The following is a 17,141-nucleotide window of genomic DNA, read 5'->3' on the forward strand; positions in this document are numbered from 1 at the left end:
AACTTTATTTCTTGGTATCCTTTATTTTTTGTGTCTGCTTTGCAGTTTGATGGGTCATTTATACCAATGTGTGGTATCCAGTGTTTATCGTGTATGTCATAGGTTAATCGTCCGTGTGCGCCGTTGTATGGGTATTTTTCATCTAATTTTATATGTCCTTGATATCTTTCAAGTTCTGCTTGATGTACAGAATCTGAAAAAACTTGGAAATATACTAAATTTTTATCTGTGTTTTTATTTTTGGTGATGGTTAGTCGGAGTAACTCGTTTTTACAATCTTCGGGATTGAGATGTAAAAGTCGTTCTATATTACTCTGGTAGAATGATTAATGGTCAAGTCGGTTTTTATTTCCGTTTGAGACTTGTGAACAATGTACTTTCTTTTCAGAAAATGTTGCTGTGAATTTATATTCTATAACTGTAGTTGCTCGGGCTTTTGAATAAAGTGTTGCTATGACATTTGTAGTTTCTATGGCTTGGGGTTCTGTTTCGCACTGTGATACTTGATTTATTGCATACTTGTGTAGTGTTTTTTGTTCGTTTTCTTCACAATCGTAATGTGTTACTAATAAATCTTGGGGTCCTGTGCGGGGAGAAGGGTTTATGTTTTGATTTGAGATTACTAGAAAAAGGAGTTGGAGAAAAATTAATAATTTTAGAATATACATGTGTATGATAATCCTGAGTATGGGTTATAAAATGTGATGTAACCAATTGTGTTTTTGGTATATCTGTCGTATTTATATATTACTTCAGTGGTTATAAATGGTGGTGGTAGTGATTGAGCTGTTATGTTTGGTGGGTTTAATGGGTAGGGATGTTGAGTAATGTTGTTTAATTTAACTGTGATTTCAAACTTTAATTGTAAACTGTTTTGTTGGAGTATTTGGATATTGTGATCACGGATATCGTCGTGAATGTCTTGTCGGTATTGTAATCTATTAAGTGCCCAGTTGTGGAGGCGATTACTTTCTAGATGTTGTCCAAATAATGGTGGAGGGGCTGTAAATGTATTCCAATCTAGTCTTAAAGGGATATTTGTTGATGATTGTTCTCGATATCTGGCGTCGAGATTATTTGGAAAATTTAAGTTAAAAGGTGGTGGTGAAATCTGGCTTATTGATGGTGTTGATGGTAGTGATAATGTTTCTGGTAGTGATGAGGATGTTGTTGTATCCGTAGAAATATCTATTGGATCATTGACTAAATTTAATTCACCTTGTGTAAATGAATGTTTTGTCCAATATGGTAGTCGTGATGCCTGGTTTGGGGGGTTAAAGGGATTTTCACGTATTTGTTCAGATGTTGGTGTTGAACCTAAGTAATCTGATGGTAGGCTTGAGGTGCTACGTTGTGAAAGAAGCGTAGGGGTTTCTGGTAATATACCAATGGGGTTTTCTGGAGTGTTTTGTGATGGGGATTGAGGTATATCAAAATGAACTCGGGGAGTTAGAAAATTCTTGTTCCGTCGAGGATGTATAATTTGTCTATTTATTTCGACTGTATTTTGGTTTTGACTAGGATTTCTTATTCTACTTAATTCTTGTGGTAGTGTTGGGTATAAGTTATATGTTGGTTCGCTTAGAGGTGCTTGTCGTTGAGCTGGTTCTAGTGGTTCTGATAAACGAGCGTGTCGTTCTTCAAAAGTGTATGGGTTATCTTGAAAGGAAATTCGTGTAGATGTTTGAGGATTATTGGTAGTTGAAGGTGTTGTTGGGTTATCTTGGGATGATGTCGGTGAAGACTGACTTGGTGACTTTTGGGTAGCAATTTTTGATAGCTTTTTGGTCTATTCTTTTATTGAAAAAGTTAATGTTTATTAAAGTATTCTTCTAAGAAAAGAATTAGGAGGATTGTTGCTAGAGCGAATGTGATGATTGCTTTCTTTATACATTTGCATATAGTCAAAATGAGGGATGATAGAAATGTTATGAAAATTACAAATAGTAGAAAAATATCAGTTCTACTGAAAATAGTTCGTATCATTTAGACAATTTTATAAATCGTACCTGTGTATATAATCAAGGGTTTTTGAAAGTTGGAGAAATAGTTCGAATATAGTGTAGAAAATTAAAAAAATATTACAAAAAATGATTAAGAGTATTAGAAAAGATTCAAGGATATCAAAAAGAAATATTATGAAAGTTTCAAGTATCGTAAAAAATTGTTTGAGGTTTGTGATAATTTTAGTGACTGTTTGATAGAAGAGCATTTAAGAAATGGCTTCGTGATCGAATATTTTTTGTTGTTTGGGGCAATTTTCAAGTGTGGTCGGATTATTTATTAGTTTTTTGACAAGTGGGTTGAGTTTCGTAAAAAATTGTTGGGGGCAATTTTTATGGTGATCGGGAGGTCTTCTTTGTCTTTATTTTCATTTGTCAAATGATCTGGGGTATTTTTGAGATTTTTATACTTTAGGCTAAATAAAATGGTCGTTCTTTTACTTTAGGCTAATTTAACATATTTGTTTGGGGGGTATTTGAGGGCTGAGTTGGGGAAATATTGTTGATCTTTGGTTTATTAGATAAGGGAGGGTTATGATATTATGGAGATATTTATTTTAGTTGTCAAGTTGGAGTGGTTTGCTTATTTTTGACCTGGAGGTCGTAGAGTTATAGTTATAGATATGCCTGGAGTTTAATATTTTTCGTCTAGTTGGTTTGTGTTAAAGTTATAGAAGGTGACGGATTGAATGAATCCTATTGGCTAATTTTGAACTAGAATCGCTGCGTGTTTATCAGCATGTTATCTTGAAAAATGAAAGTGTGAAATGTTTCAGAGGTGCAAAGAGTTTTAAATGTAGAATTTAAGGTTGTTTTTGAAATTCAACTTTCTTTAATATTTTAGATTGTGGGATGAATATTTTATAATTTTTACGTGGTTGATTTCTAAGTCGTGAAGACTCTCTATGTTCTGATTTGTCGATTTGTTTTTGGGGTATTATTTGTTCTGTCATTTTTCTATTTTTTCTTTCTTTTTGAGATGTATTTTGATCGAGATTTTTTGTATTGTTTTTTGTGGTGTTTGATTTTGTATTTTGATTTCCGAGGTGAATATCATTTTGTTCCTTTGTTATGGTGTCCGTATGTGGGTTATTTTGAATAACTTTTAAACCTGTAAAAGAATATAATTGAGTTAGTTCGCGGAGTGCGTATTCTTTTGGATAATAAGGTAATAGGTTATTTCGGTGTTGAACGATTTCTTTTTTATCTGAGTCGGTGATTTTATATGTAACATCAGTGGGTTTTGCAATTATTTGGTATGGTCCTTTACGAAGGGGTTGTAACTTTTTTGAAATTCATTTTTGAGTATTAAAATTGGGTATTAAAACAAGTGTTCCAATTTTTAAATCGGAGGCTGGTGTAAAGCGTGAATTTATTTGTTCATTAATATTTTGCCTTTGTAACAACTTTTTTGTTACCTTTAGGTAAATTTCATTGTGTTTTTTATCTCTGTTTAAAATCCATTCGGTGTGTGTACCGGAGGCTAATTTAAGAATTTGTGGGTGATGAAAATGATCTTCATCGTGTGTATGTAATGGTAGGTTATAACAAATTGAGTCTTTATTTGGTTGACAATAACCTTGTGCGTTTTTATGAGAGTTTGCTGTAAACATTATTGGTTTGCGTGGCTTTTGGTTAAAAACCATTTGATATGGTGACATTCCTAAAGTTGTCGTGATTTGTGAATTATATGCTAAGGGAAATAGTTTTACATCTGCTGACCATTCGGTATATCTTGTATCATTTCCATTGATGATACATCTGAGATATTCTTGTAATGAACGGTTCATACCTTCGACTAAGCCGTTTGTCCAAGGTGCGTGAGATGTACGTGGTTTGTGTTTAATGTTATATAAATGACATAGTGTGATGATTTCATTATTTATGAATTCTGTACCGTTGTCTGTAACTAAAATTTCTGGTAGTCCGAATTTTGCTATCCAGTGTTCATAGAGTGTTGTGTAAGCGTAATAAGCGTTACAATGTGGTACTGGGTTAAGTGCTACATAATGTGTAAATGCGTCAACAATTACCATAATGTAGGAGTTTCCTTCGGATGAGGGTGAAATTGGTCCTTTGGTATCAAATGAGATACGATGATTAAAGTACAAACTTTGTCCTTTAAAATCTTGTTTTTGTGCTATTTGTTTTTGATTTGGGTAAGGTTTATTTAGTTGACATACTATACAGTCATTGCATAGTACTTTTATCCAAATTGGTGCATTTGGGAAATAAAAGTTTTGTATAAAATTTGAATATGTTTTCTCTGATCCAGAGTGTCCTTTAATATTTTGTGTATGTGAAATATTAAAAGCTATAAGAATCATACTTAAAGGGAGACAGGGAACTGTAGATTCATTTAATTTGTATTCTAGAAGGTCTGTGTTTTCGTTAATTGTTGTATTGTTGAATTTTCGAAAATATCTGAGGAGTGTTTTGTTTCCTAGAATATTTGAATCTGCTTTGATAGGTTTAGTTTTATATTTGTGCCATGATTTCAGTTGTCGAATTACTGGGTCAAGATTTTGATATTGTTTCAGTGTTGAAATTGTAATTGTTTCTGTTGGGGGGAGAAAAATGTTTTCGATTTCTAATTTAGATAAGGGTATTGTGTCAAGTGGGTCATGGAGGTCAAAAACTTGGTTTATTGTGTATTTTGAATCGTTTGTTTGTGGTCCTGATAAGTTTATTTTATCAGTCAGATTTTCTTTTTCAATTAGTGGAAAAGGGTCTTTTTTAGGCGGGTGTTGTTTTATTCTTTTTTGTTGGGTGTTGTTTTTTATCCATTGTGAATATGGGATTGGTTTAAAAGTTGATGTTCCAAGTAGATCAACTTCATAGTGATTATTTTGACAATCTAAATAAAGTGGGAAATGTTGTAAATTATTTATTTGTGATTGTTCAACGTCAGTTCTTACTACATATTTGCATTCCAATCGGGGTGATGTTTCATTTTCTGCAAGGTAGAATTTTATGTTTTTGGGTATTTCAACTGTGGTTTTTCGTGTAAGTAATTCAGGTGGCGTATTTCGACTTAAGGTGTCTGGTAATGCAAGATTTTTTCCTGCGGTCCAAACTATATGTAAGTTTGGGAATTTCATTAAAATGAGTTGAAATCTATAAACTCGGTGGTTTGGATTAGACTTTTGTGTAAAAAGAAAGATGATTGGTTTATGGTCTGTGAATAGAACTGTGGGATGTTTTGATCCAAGTATCAGAAATTCATATTCTGTTAGTGTATATATTATGGCTGTACATTCTCTCATTAGAGTTGAGAGTCTTAGTTCTGCTTGAGTGAATAATCGAGAATTTGCTGATATGAGGTTCATTTTATTTGTACTATTATGTGATTGTAATAATGCTGCGCCGATGCCAAAGTTCGAAGCATCGCACATTGCATAAAATGGTTGATTTGAATCTGGAATTGTGTTTGAAATTTGTTCAGTTAGAAGTTTTTTAATTTCTTCAAATCGTGCTTGATGTTCTATATTCCATTCAAAATTATTTTGTTGTCTAAGTATGTTATAGAATGGTCGTAGATATAATTGCATTTTATAAACATATTTGCTTAAAAAGTTTAACATTCCAAGGAATTCTTGGATTTTCTTTTTATTTGTTGGTGGTTGGAGTTTTTGAATAGCGTCTATACGTGATTTCAATGGAGTGATTGTTTTTCTTTCTATATTATGTCCTAAGAATTTAACTTTTGTCAAAAAGAAGTGTGATTTATCGGGGGCGGCCTTCAGATTTTCGTTCTGAAGTATTTGGTGATATTGTTCTAAAAAATTGAACATTTCCTCTTTTGTTTGTGATTGCATAAAAACATCGTCTAAATAGGTGATTGCGTTTTTCTTGAGTATTAGTGGTCGAAAAATTTTGCTCATAAAAGCTGAAAATGCTGCTGGTCCTATGGATATTCCATAGAATAAGCGGTTGAATTCGTATTGTTGATTTCCAATGACAAATTGTGTTAAGCGTCGTGATTGTTCATCTAATGGCATTTGATTATATGCACTATTCATATCGGCGGTGGTAAAGTATTTTCCGTTTATTTTTGTTAAAATAACTTGTATTGGTTCAATGGGCCAATTACACTTTGATTCATCTATGAGTGAATTGAGGTATCTAGCATCGAGAACAATTTTTAATGATTCTCCTTTGGCTAGAATGATAACAGGGTTGATAAATGTGTTGCCTTTTGGTTGTTCCTCTTTGTTTACTGGTGATATAATGTTGTATTGTTCTAAAATGTCGAGTAATCTGTTCACTTTATCGTGTAAGTGAATTGGTACTTTACTTGCTCTTTGTTTTTTGAAAACTGCGTCTGGTTTTAATGGGAGATGTAGTGATGAGCTGATTTTGCCAACATCAAATTTGGATGTTGCATAGACTGATGAATATTTAATTAGCTGTTTTGCTAGTTTTTCAAATTCGTCTTGTGTTATTTGTGAATGTTGGAAATTAAACATTGTTAAAAATTTCTGTTGATTCTCTGTGTAGTTACTTATGTTGAATGTAGGTTTGAAATATGGGGTTTTTGTGAAATAATCCGTATTTCTGTTTTCGTTACTTATTATATTATTTATAGATAATTCTTCATTAAGGATTGTGGATTGGCAAATATCTGGTAATTGGAGAATATTTTTTACACGATATGCTTTTTCGTGTATTGGTAATATTGTAGCGTTGGTTTCGCAATAGCCTAAAAGTCCTAAAGGTAATGTTACTTGGTAAGGTGTATTGTTGTATACATGTAAGGAAATAATATCTGAATTCGAGTTTTTCAAATATTTTATTGATGAGATTGTGATTTTGAAAAACTTATGAATAGAATTGAATTCAAAATCTGACATATAAAATTTTTGTTTGTTTTGTTTTTTATCATATTGGTGAACTTGTTTGATTGAAAAATTATAGATGTTTCCTGATAGTGGTTTCAAGTGTTTTCTTTGCTGGTTATATATTGGGTAAAATTTTGAAAAAAATGGTGGTTGTTTATTTAATCTTTGAAAAAATGTTAGGGATGTGTCTTTTGTTTTTGTATATTTATCTTTGATTAATATTTTGCTATTCAAGATGTTGATTGTTGGTATATATTTAGAGATAAATGGTATTCCAATGATATTATGTTTAATATCAGTGATATGGAATATTTGTTTAAATGGTTTGGTTAAAATTTTGTTTTGCTCCATTGTTCTTGTGGGGAGAAGAAATAATTGAATTTTTCCGTAATTTATTAATGTTGATCCTTGTGCTGTTGCTAGTTTGCTGGAGGTTTCAAGAGGTGTTAGCTTTGGGTGTAAGGTTTTTATTTCATTCCATGTGGGAATGTTTATTATATTTGATTCTGCTCCTGAATCAATTAAAAAATCAATTTCAAGATCTGGTGGTTGAAATTCTTTGCTTTTTGGGCTTTCCAAAAGAAATGGTATTGTCCAAATTTTTTCTTGGGGTTGTTCTTTTTGTATGTTTTGATAGATGTGATTTGTATTCAAACATTTTGTTTTTTCTTTCTCATTGGGTTGGTTTGTAGTGTTAATTTCATTAGTTTTTTGTGTCGTCGGTGTGGAATGGACGGGTTCAGTATAATAATTGCGAAGGAGTTCTGATTGATTCTCATATATGTGTGATGAAAAAAGTTCTTCATATATAACAGGTTCATAGTCATTTTCGACTTTTATCATGTTGATGGAGAGAGTGTTTTCTGCATCGCTTTCTGAATCTGATGATTCACAGTTTATTTGGTTGAGTTGTAACGTATCAGTTACTGTGTCATCAATACCTGGAGGGTCTGATGTTGTTTCTGGATTAGATTGTACTTGATTAATATGTCTTTGATGTTTAGGTGTACTACTTCTGTGGCGATTATTAGAATTATTATAGTTATTATTATTCCGGTGTGGTGATTGGGAATAATTTCTATAACGATTATTATAACTTGAGTGTCGATTTTGTGAATTATTTCGCGATCTGTTTTGGTAATTATTGTTTGGTCTGTTATAGTTCGATCTGTTATATGAGTTATTCCTTGATTGATTGTTCGGGTAATTCTGGTTTCGGTTGTTTGAATAACTTCTATTCCGATTATTTGAGTAGTTTCTATTCCTATTGTATGATGAATTTCGTGATTGATTGTTTGGATAATAATTATTTCTTGATTGGGAATTAGATCTAGAAACAAATCGTTGTGTATTTGAATGTGATCTGGAGTAGTTATTTCGACTATTTGGTCTATTGTAGTGATTTTGTGATGAATTATGCGTGTTTCTTCGTTCTGGTGATCTTCCTCTATAACTTGAGTTATATGGTGATTGATTTCTTGTATAATTTGTATTGTTCGGGAGTGGTTTTCCTGAACTGTTGTTGCTGTAGACTGTTTTGTTCGGTAGATTTTGGTCTTTTTTCATGTATTGATAGAATGATTTATTTGGTTCTTTATATTTTTGAGGTTTATTTTGATTGTCTTGCTGTTTTTGTCTACATTCAGAAATACTATGTCCGTATCGTCGGCAATAATTACACCATTTTTTGAAAGATGGTTTGCCTTTAAAGTTTGGGTGTTTTTCGTAAATATTGAGTATTTCAGTGATTTTTTCAACGAGATCTGTATCTGATTCTTGTATATTGTTTATATTTGTGGAAGCTGTTTCAATTCTGTTAACGTATTATAATTTCAGATTTTCCGTTTCTTCGAGTTTCATTGTGATTTCTGCTTGTTCTAGTTTGTCTACTAGTTTTCGAAAATCTAAATCGGGTTCTCGAATTGACGAAGGATGGGATGCTCTCTTTTTTATTGCTATTTTCCTTAATTGTGGTGTTAAGGTCATCATTAAGATTTCTGTCATCTTTGTGTTTTTATAGTCATGTGTATTTTATGAATATGCTTTTCGAACTAGTGTTTCGATTCGTACTGCTAATTGCTTGATGGTTTCGTTTCGTAATCTGCGAATTTCATTACATAAAACTCTTTGTTGTTGTTTGTTTCTTTCGGAGTCAAACATTTTTGAAAATTCTTGTGTAAATCTTTTCCAATTTGATTTTATTTCTATAGGCAATACTGAAAACCATTTTTGGGCTGCGCCATCTAGAGTTGTTTGTATTAACGCTGTGCGTCGATGTATCCAGTTTTTATGTAGTGGCGTATTAATTGGTTCAGGTCCTATATTTAAAATCAAATTTGCTGTGACTGCATTTAAATAGTCTTCTACAGAATATTCAGGGTCTGTTCCTGTGAATACCATTAAAGGTTTATTTGATGTTATTGATGATCCACCCATAAGGTATGGATTCATCGTCATTTGTAATAATTCTGCTGCATTTGGCATTTGAGAAAAATTTGAAAGTTGATTTCTTGTTATTTCGTGTTGTTGAAGATAATATGGGAGTGGTATTTCATTTTGCATTTGTGCTGGTTGGTACGAGTTTGCAATCATTGGGTTTTGTTGCTGAATTGGTTGAAAAGATTTATTAATTGGGTTTTGTTGTTGAATTGGTTGAAAAGATTTATTAATTGGGTTTTGTTGTTGAATTGGTTGTTGAATTTGTGTATCTATTGGTTGTGGAGAAAAAATTCTATGATATGTATGTGGTTTCTGTATTCCTTGTCCACGATATTCTTGATTATAGGGTGTCAATATATCTGGTTGTAAGAAATCATCATCTGAGGATAAGTAATCCATTTGATAAGATGTTTGTTTTTTATTTTTATTTTGTTGAAAAAATGGATAGTTTTCACTACGATCCTGTGGAGGATGTAAATTTGTTTGGATATTTACTGAATTAGGTGGTGCCATTGGGTTATCCCAGTTTTGAGATCTTGTATAATTACTAAAATTTTTTCGTGGTTGATAATTTGTTTTTGATGGATGTGTGTAATTATAATTATGGTCTGCAAAGTTGTTTCTAGTGAACGTTTTGCGTGTTTTTGGCGGTATTGTCATGGGTTTGTATGTTTGGTAATCCATGTGTGAATATTTTGGAGCAACCGAAGGTTTAACGGTTGATTGTAATGTTACCTGTGTTTGTGAAGAATTTGTATTTCTTGGTGTTGTTAAGTTTGGACGTATTGGTGAAATACTTTGTTGTGTAGTTGTTGTGTGTACGATTTCTTCATTTATGAAATGTGATGGTGTCTGGATATCTTGTTGAGTAAGATTCCTAGTTCCATTGAGGTTTTCATTGTGTATGACTGTAGAGTTTAAACTATTATTTTGCATATCGGGTAAAAATGTATTATAGTTTAATGGTGTTGCATCAATGGTTAATGGTATTACTCGTACATAATCTCTTACATAAGATATCGTACTTATTGCTTGACTTGAGATTGATTGTGGGAAGTTTATGAATGCGGGATGAGACCATTCGGGGTCCCAAACATAGTCTGATTGTTCTGTGATGGCAGTATCATCGTTGGAGTTTTGGGGTCTAAAGTTTTTTCTTGCTTGTGAAATTAAATCAATATTATGTGTGAAATAATCTATTATGAACCATGCCAAGATTTTTTGTAAGTCCTGTTTTGTATGTTGTGAAACTTCATCTTTCGTGAAATTTTCTTTAATTATATTTAGAAAACTAGAGAGTAGTGTGATTTCATGTCGTACTCTTATATGTTTAGATGTTTCTGTCGGTGAGACATTTGGTATCTGGATTTCGTTTTCTAATATCGAGATATAACTATATATTATCGCAAAAACTTCATTGGTGAATATGGAGTTTGCTCTTTGTGAGTTATTATATTGGATGCTTTTTATATATTCTGAGAATATTTTTGAGAATTCTAAATCAAGGTCGTCTGTTTGAATTATATATTTACTGTGATTCTGGTTTGGTGAGCTGAATTCTATGGAGTAGATTCCGTATTGTTGTGTTAGGTTACATATATCTTTTAGATAGTGATCGATAATTTGTCTTTTGATTTTTACATCTGGGAACTCTGTTTTACATGGACTGATTCCGGGTTCAAACAAATTTAAGAGTAAATTTTTGCAGAATATATGCTGTCCTCTATCAGTGGTTGCGTCTACGATAAAGGGGAAAATATCATCATCATCTGGACTTTCTTCACCTGGGGTGTGCGTTGAGCTCATTTTTTCGTTCGATGACTGTTAATATGTAATTATCAACGTGTCTAATTGGTTGATTCCAATTGTATAAATGTACTGGTTTGTGTTTATACTGCTTTTTTATTCTTCTTTTTCCTCTTTTTGATGAATTTGAAGTTGTTTCTGAGTCAGAGAAATATAATTGATCGTGAATTGGGCAATTTTTATCTATTGATTCTTTTAGTTTATAAAGTTCGTCTAAACTGTTGGTTTCTGATTCTGAAAATGCGTTTCGATTTTTTGAAAATCTTTTTCGTGTTATTTGTCTTTGTTTAGTTAGTATTTTTCTCTTTAATGTTTGTCGTTTTGTTCTAATGTATCCAACTGTTTGTGTATGAGGTGTGATTACAAGGTCGTATTTTTTGTTATTTATTTCACAATTGTGTAAAACGATTGTTTGTTTATTTCCTAGGTTTTTAAATGACATAAGGTTTAGGATGACGGATGCAAAAGGTTGTTAAATGATTTCTATTTGCTTAAACTGTTAGTCCTTACGATTTTTTTGTTAGCCTAACCTGGGTCTATTTGTTCAGGGTTGGGGAGAAAAGTATATCGATTCCGAAGAATGATTTTATACTTTCTCGTGGCTAGTATAAGCTAAGGTGTTAACTTACTTAATCTTACTTAAGGGTAGTGATTGTGTTCAGGGTTGGAGAATAGTAAATCGATCCACAGGGTTCAGGTATAATTAGAACACGAGTAGTTCGTTAGATACTATTTTAAACTTACTAAGTCTAAGATTTATCCTGGGTCTGGTAAGAGGGGGGATCAAGTGAAGGATGAATAACCGAAGTTCTTCACTGTTTATCCTAATTTGAATGATTAGTTTTGTTCAAAAATTTCTATTAGTCCTGGGTTTTTAGAAAGGGTTGGATAGTGAATCGACGTTTGAGGTCGTTAGACACTCGTTTAAGTGGGTGGGGGAGAACAAAATTGTTCTTTTTGATCCAAGGATAGGCCTTGATGATCAAGTTTTAAATTTAATTAAATAGAAAATGATTTAAGATCCAAGGATAAGCCTTGATGATCTGATTTTAAAATTAAGTGAATTTAAGTTTAAAATGGTTTAAATTTGTGTAAAGAATAGATTTAGTATTTTTATGATATTAGTGAGCTTATGATTGCTGTTATGTTTAGGTGATGAAGCTGGAACAACAGGATGATTTATAAATACTAATCATTTATTGTCATGCTACTAATTTTTATTTTGATTTTTCAATAAATATTTTTCAAACATGTTTTGTATATTACTGCAGAATTTTGGAAAACGATCTGAGATCTTTTTATCAATCGTTATTGTATATTAATAATTTTGTTTAGCGCCTGAAATGATTTTGAAGATTGACTTCAAAATTTTATGTTTGCAAATGAAAATCTAAATTCATTGCTAGTAGTATTCTAAATACAAAAGTTTGTTCTGGCTTTTGCCGAACTATCATATAACTATATGGTAAGTTTCTGCTTTGTCGTATGTCGTCTCTGGTTCGAGGTCTTCTTCCAATTCCGGGTAGTTCTGTTATCGTTCGGAATATTGGCTCTGATCTATTGAGTCGTAGAGACATTTCGATTAAATTATTGTCGTATAACATTTTGTAAAAATGTTTTGTCTAATTTCTAATCTATTATTGGTTAATGCTAAGCTATTAAGGTCTTGTTCGAGACTTATGGTCGCACCAGATGAGTTAGGACCGAAGTGTATAACTCATAGAGTAATTTCGGATAGGGTACACCGTCTGCTCGTCACGCTATCTTATTTTCGGCCGGATAGATTCGTGCAACTTCTTAGTCTAATACCGATCCTAGTCTTACTCTTATACTATCTAGTCTCAGGTTGTTTAACTAGTCTCTGCTAGGCTCAATAGATCTAGGGTATACTGGTTTATTGCGGCTGCTGAAGTACTCGGGAGAGTTCAACTAATTTCTAAGTTAAATTCAAATCTCTCTGGTGCTGAAATTACAAGTAATTTCAGCACTTACAAATAAGTGGATTGTTAGTTAGATGGATCATGATTGGTTAATATTAAATACTTTACATTGGTAAAATATCTAATTTATCTAATCATAAAATGTAGTTTAGATCAGGTTCCAATAGATAAACAACATTTGCCATTTTAGAACTATTTTAGCCAGTAAAATTGGAAATTGACCTCAGATTCAACTTTTGCGTCTTCCGCATACTCGACCACTTCCAGACTGCCACAGTACTGGAATTTCTGGCTGTTGATACGCATGAAAAAATCATCCGCGAATGAAAAAGTAGTCACACAGTGCCTTAGGTCGCGAATGTAAAGTAACTAGAACAAAGGCTCTTTCGGTTCAATTTAACAACCCCCCCCCCCCCCTAAAAATAGACTAAGTGAAGATCCTCTACCACAGCGTTCAATATAAATTAAACTTGCTAAGCGCTGCTCGTAAAATGCTCTGTTCTGATTGGCTGAAAGTTCAAACTAGAACCAAGTTAACATCCTCCTATAAACGGATTTGGGAGGGGGGAGGATGCTAACTTGGTCCGCTCGTTCTAGTTCAAACTGTCATCTAGAATATAGTTCTCGAGAATTCCATATAAATTGCAGGCTATTCGAATCATTCTACTGAGTAGCTATATGTATGAGCAGGAGGATTTGTAAGTTTTCAATAGCTTGTTTCATTTTGTCGGATCTACTTAACAATCCGCTCCCCCCTTCCTTTCAAGAAAGGGGGAGGGAGATTGTTAAGTAGATTACTTGCAGCGGATTTTCAATCAGAATGCAGCAAAATTCGAATTGACGAACAACGCTCTAGTGTGAGTTTACTGTTTTTATTTACAGGGGTGGAGGTTTTTTAGTAGATACAAAAGATGGGGGGGGGTTGTTAAGAAGATCCCATTTTGTCTCCCAAAGCTTTTTCCTGGCTCGCTAAAGATAACTCGAAAAATTATATTTAGGCTAAATTTTCACCGTCGCAAATAAATTTTTGGACGCAAAAACGAAAAAAAACACATATAGAAAAATTGAATTTTTATCACCAAACTTTGACACGCAAAAGGAAAGAATGCGCTTTTTTGCGAGCTCTTTTCTCGTAATCTGTTCCAATAATATCTGATCTTGTGAACAAAAAGTGGCCGTTATGAAATTTGGAAAAGAGCCCTTGGATCTTGGCAAGACTTTCACTTGGCACACTTCATTCCGACAGTGTATGTAGTCCACCGCTATACATGCTGTCGGCACATAGATCTCGTACTTCTTATTTTCTTGTTCTTTGTCTTTCGATTTTGTCTAGAAAGAGATCAAAATACTTTGAATTCAATTTTTTACGGAGAAAATTTCTTCAGCAAGACCCAACGTAAAAAACATCAAAATATAAATGAGCTAGAGCCACAGCTAAAACTGGAGGCACCTATTCCATAAATTTTCACTTTTTTTTACTGATGCGGGATGAAAAAGATAATTTCAAAAGAGGTCTTCACACAAAATCTTAATTGTTTTCTAATAAGATAAAAGTGGAGTTTTTTGAGAATTTGGAAACTTCCTAAGGACGTAACATTCTGCACAGAGGCTTCTGGCAACCTGTTGTCTCAATTAAACCCTTGATACCCTTTGATAGTAGTTTTTGAGACGAGCCAAAAACTTTCAAAAAATGGACAAAAGATCAAAACAGTGACTTTTCTGAGGGCCATAACTTTTTGTTACAAAGTTTTAGAAATTCTCAACGCTTAGCTTCTCTCAACGTTTTTTTACTTCACTTAAAATCTCAGATTTGGATGTGTAGTTTTTGAGAAAATTCAAAAAGTTTTAAAAACGGTCAAATAATCTAACATTTGACAGTTCCAAGGACCATAAATTTTTGTGGAAAAAATTGGGCGTAGCCGCAAAAATAGTAGAGTTTCACACAACCTATTTTTCAATTGCAGTCAAACTTCAGATTTACTTCAGAAAGTCTCAAATATGACTTTTCCGAGGAGGATGTTTTTTAACGAAAATAAATGGCCGTTATTTGGCTTTTCCGAGAACCCTGAAGTTTTGTGGAGAAAAAAAACTTTAGGTAGAACCAATGTCCAGCAATCCTTACACAGCCTGATTTTTTTAAAATCAAAATCTCAGATTTAGGAGGGTAGTTTTCGAGAAAAGTCAAGAAGTTTCAAAAAGCAGTCAAATTATCAAAATATTACTTTTCTGAGGACAATAACTTTTCCTTAAAAATCAATTGATTTAGCCGCCCATGTAAGGAAGTTTTACACAACTCTTTTTCTCCATTGAAACAAAATCTCAGGTTTGGGAGGCTGGTTTTCGAGAAAAGTCGAAAGTTTAAACAACGATGAAAATATTTTTGATAAATTAAAAATTTGACTTTTCTGAGGGCCATAACTTTTCAGTAAAAATTTTTGGGCGTAGGCAATAAAAAAGGGATCTACCCACAAGCCACTTTTTTCATTAAAACCAAAATTTTAATAGTTTTTGAGAAAATGAAAACAATCAAAAATTGGGTCAAATTTTTCCACCAGAGAGTTTACAAAGGCTGTAATAAAAGTTATCGTAAAAAAGAGACTAAAAAAATATGCAGGCACACTGGGGAGTAGGCGGCCTTTACCTTGAGATTTTTTATACTCATCATTTTAGCTTTCGAGAAAAAAAATTTTTTTTCACTAAAAGTGAAAAACTTTTCCAAATTCCTGCGAAGAAAAATAAGAAAATAAAAAAATTAAAAAACCGATTCCGTACATTTCCAGACCATCTGTTTTCATCAAACAGACAGTTTTTATTTCTCAATTAGAGCAAACTTGTTGGAAGGATATACAGTGCTGGTTTAAATTATTTGCACAAAATGAAAAAAATATGAATTTTCCAAAACGTTTTTCTATAATTGGGTTAGCAAATTGTTAATTGATGAGAAATATAAATCACAAGAAGACTTTTACACAGCCCAAAAAAGTTCTAGAAGGGCTAAATCTCCAAAAATTTGAATAAATTGTTTAAAACATTTTTTTAAGCAAAGATTTTGGGTTTTATATAGTAAAAATCAGTTTTCTTGACTATCAAGCAAAAATATTTTCTCTTATACAGGTTTTTGGAGATTTTATCCTTGTAGAACTGAATAAAACCAAAAATCTTTGCTTAAAAATAAGTTTAAGCAATTCATTCAAATTTTTGGAGATTTAACCCTCACAGAACTTTGTTGGGCTGTGTAATAGGCTTCTTTTGATATATATTCCTCGTCAATTAACAAAGTAGTTTCGGCGTAATTCTTGATTTAATTAAAAAAAGCCAAAATGACCCATTTTTGAACTTAAAATTTTTGTTGAGAGTTTCAGAAAAAAAATTACACCATATCAATTCTGATGAAATTCCAAGCAACTTTTGTTCTCCTCATTTTTTTGCCTGATCTTAATCCAATTTGAGAAAAACGTGTTTGAAAATTCATGTTTTGTTCGTTTTGTCCGGATAATTTAAATCAGCACTGTACTATAAATTGACTAAAAGCTAGTCGCAGTTTAATAGGATTTTAAATAGCGAAATGATTTTTTTCCATGATTTCGATTTGCGCTTAACTTATCAACCATGATAAAAAGTTGTGGTTTGAGTTGAATTTTCCTATAACTATGTGCGCTGAAAACTGCCCTTATTTAAATAAGCCCGATCTGGTTGCACTTCAAAAAAATTATTCGATCCCTTTCTGGTGGTGTCCTTCCCCCCTGTAGTTCCTCCACCCCCCTCCTCCTCCTTCTCTTTTTCCCGCTCTTTTTCCCGCTCTTTCTCCCTCTCCGCCTCTCTGTCTTTGATCTTCTGGCGCATGATGAGTTTGAAGCTGCAGGGGAAGAATGGGCGGGACCCAGGGGGGTGGTTGTAGCCGAATGCATGACGCAGTGGTCGGTGAATAAAAGGCGACTCGTAGTCATCTATTCGAATACCTAAAGTTTGGGCGAAAACATAGCTTTAAACGTAACATGATGACATATCTCTACTACGGTTGTAAATTTGGAAAAACCAAATCTTCTAGACTTGTTAATTTTACATATTTTTTTTACTTTTTTAGTTTTCAATTACAGTCACCTATAGATACA

At 32.7% G+C, this 17,141-nt stretch overlaps 1 protein-coding gene across 1 annotated transcript in view; it reads right to left on the reverse strand.

Moving 5' to 3' along the window:
* The window catches only part of LOC134848762 (pre-mRNA-splicing factor CWC22 homolog), a 41,985-nt gene that overhangs the window by 6,597 nt on the left and 18,247 nt on the right, over positions 1-17,141 (reverse strand). The window contains exons 9-10 of the mRNA XM_063866273.1: positions 16,729-16,988; positions 14,254-14,358 (exon numbers count right to left, since the gene is read on the reverse strand). Coding sequence (XP_063722343.1) covers positions 14,254-14,358; positions 16,729-16,988 — 365 coding nt within the window. The remainder of the gene's footprint in view (positions 1-14,253; positions 14,359-16,728; positions 16,989-17,141) is intronic.

This window comes from Symsagittifera roscoffensis, chromosome 6, assembly GCF_963678635.1.
Source record: "Symsagittifera roscoffensis chromosome 6, txSymRosc1.1, whole genome shotgun sequence".
Lineage (NCBI taxonomy): Eukaryota > Metazoa > Xenacoelomorpha > Acoela > Convolutidae > Symsagittifera > Symsagittifera roscoffensis.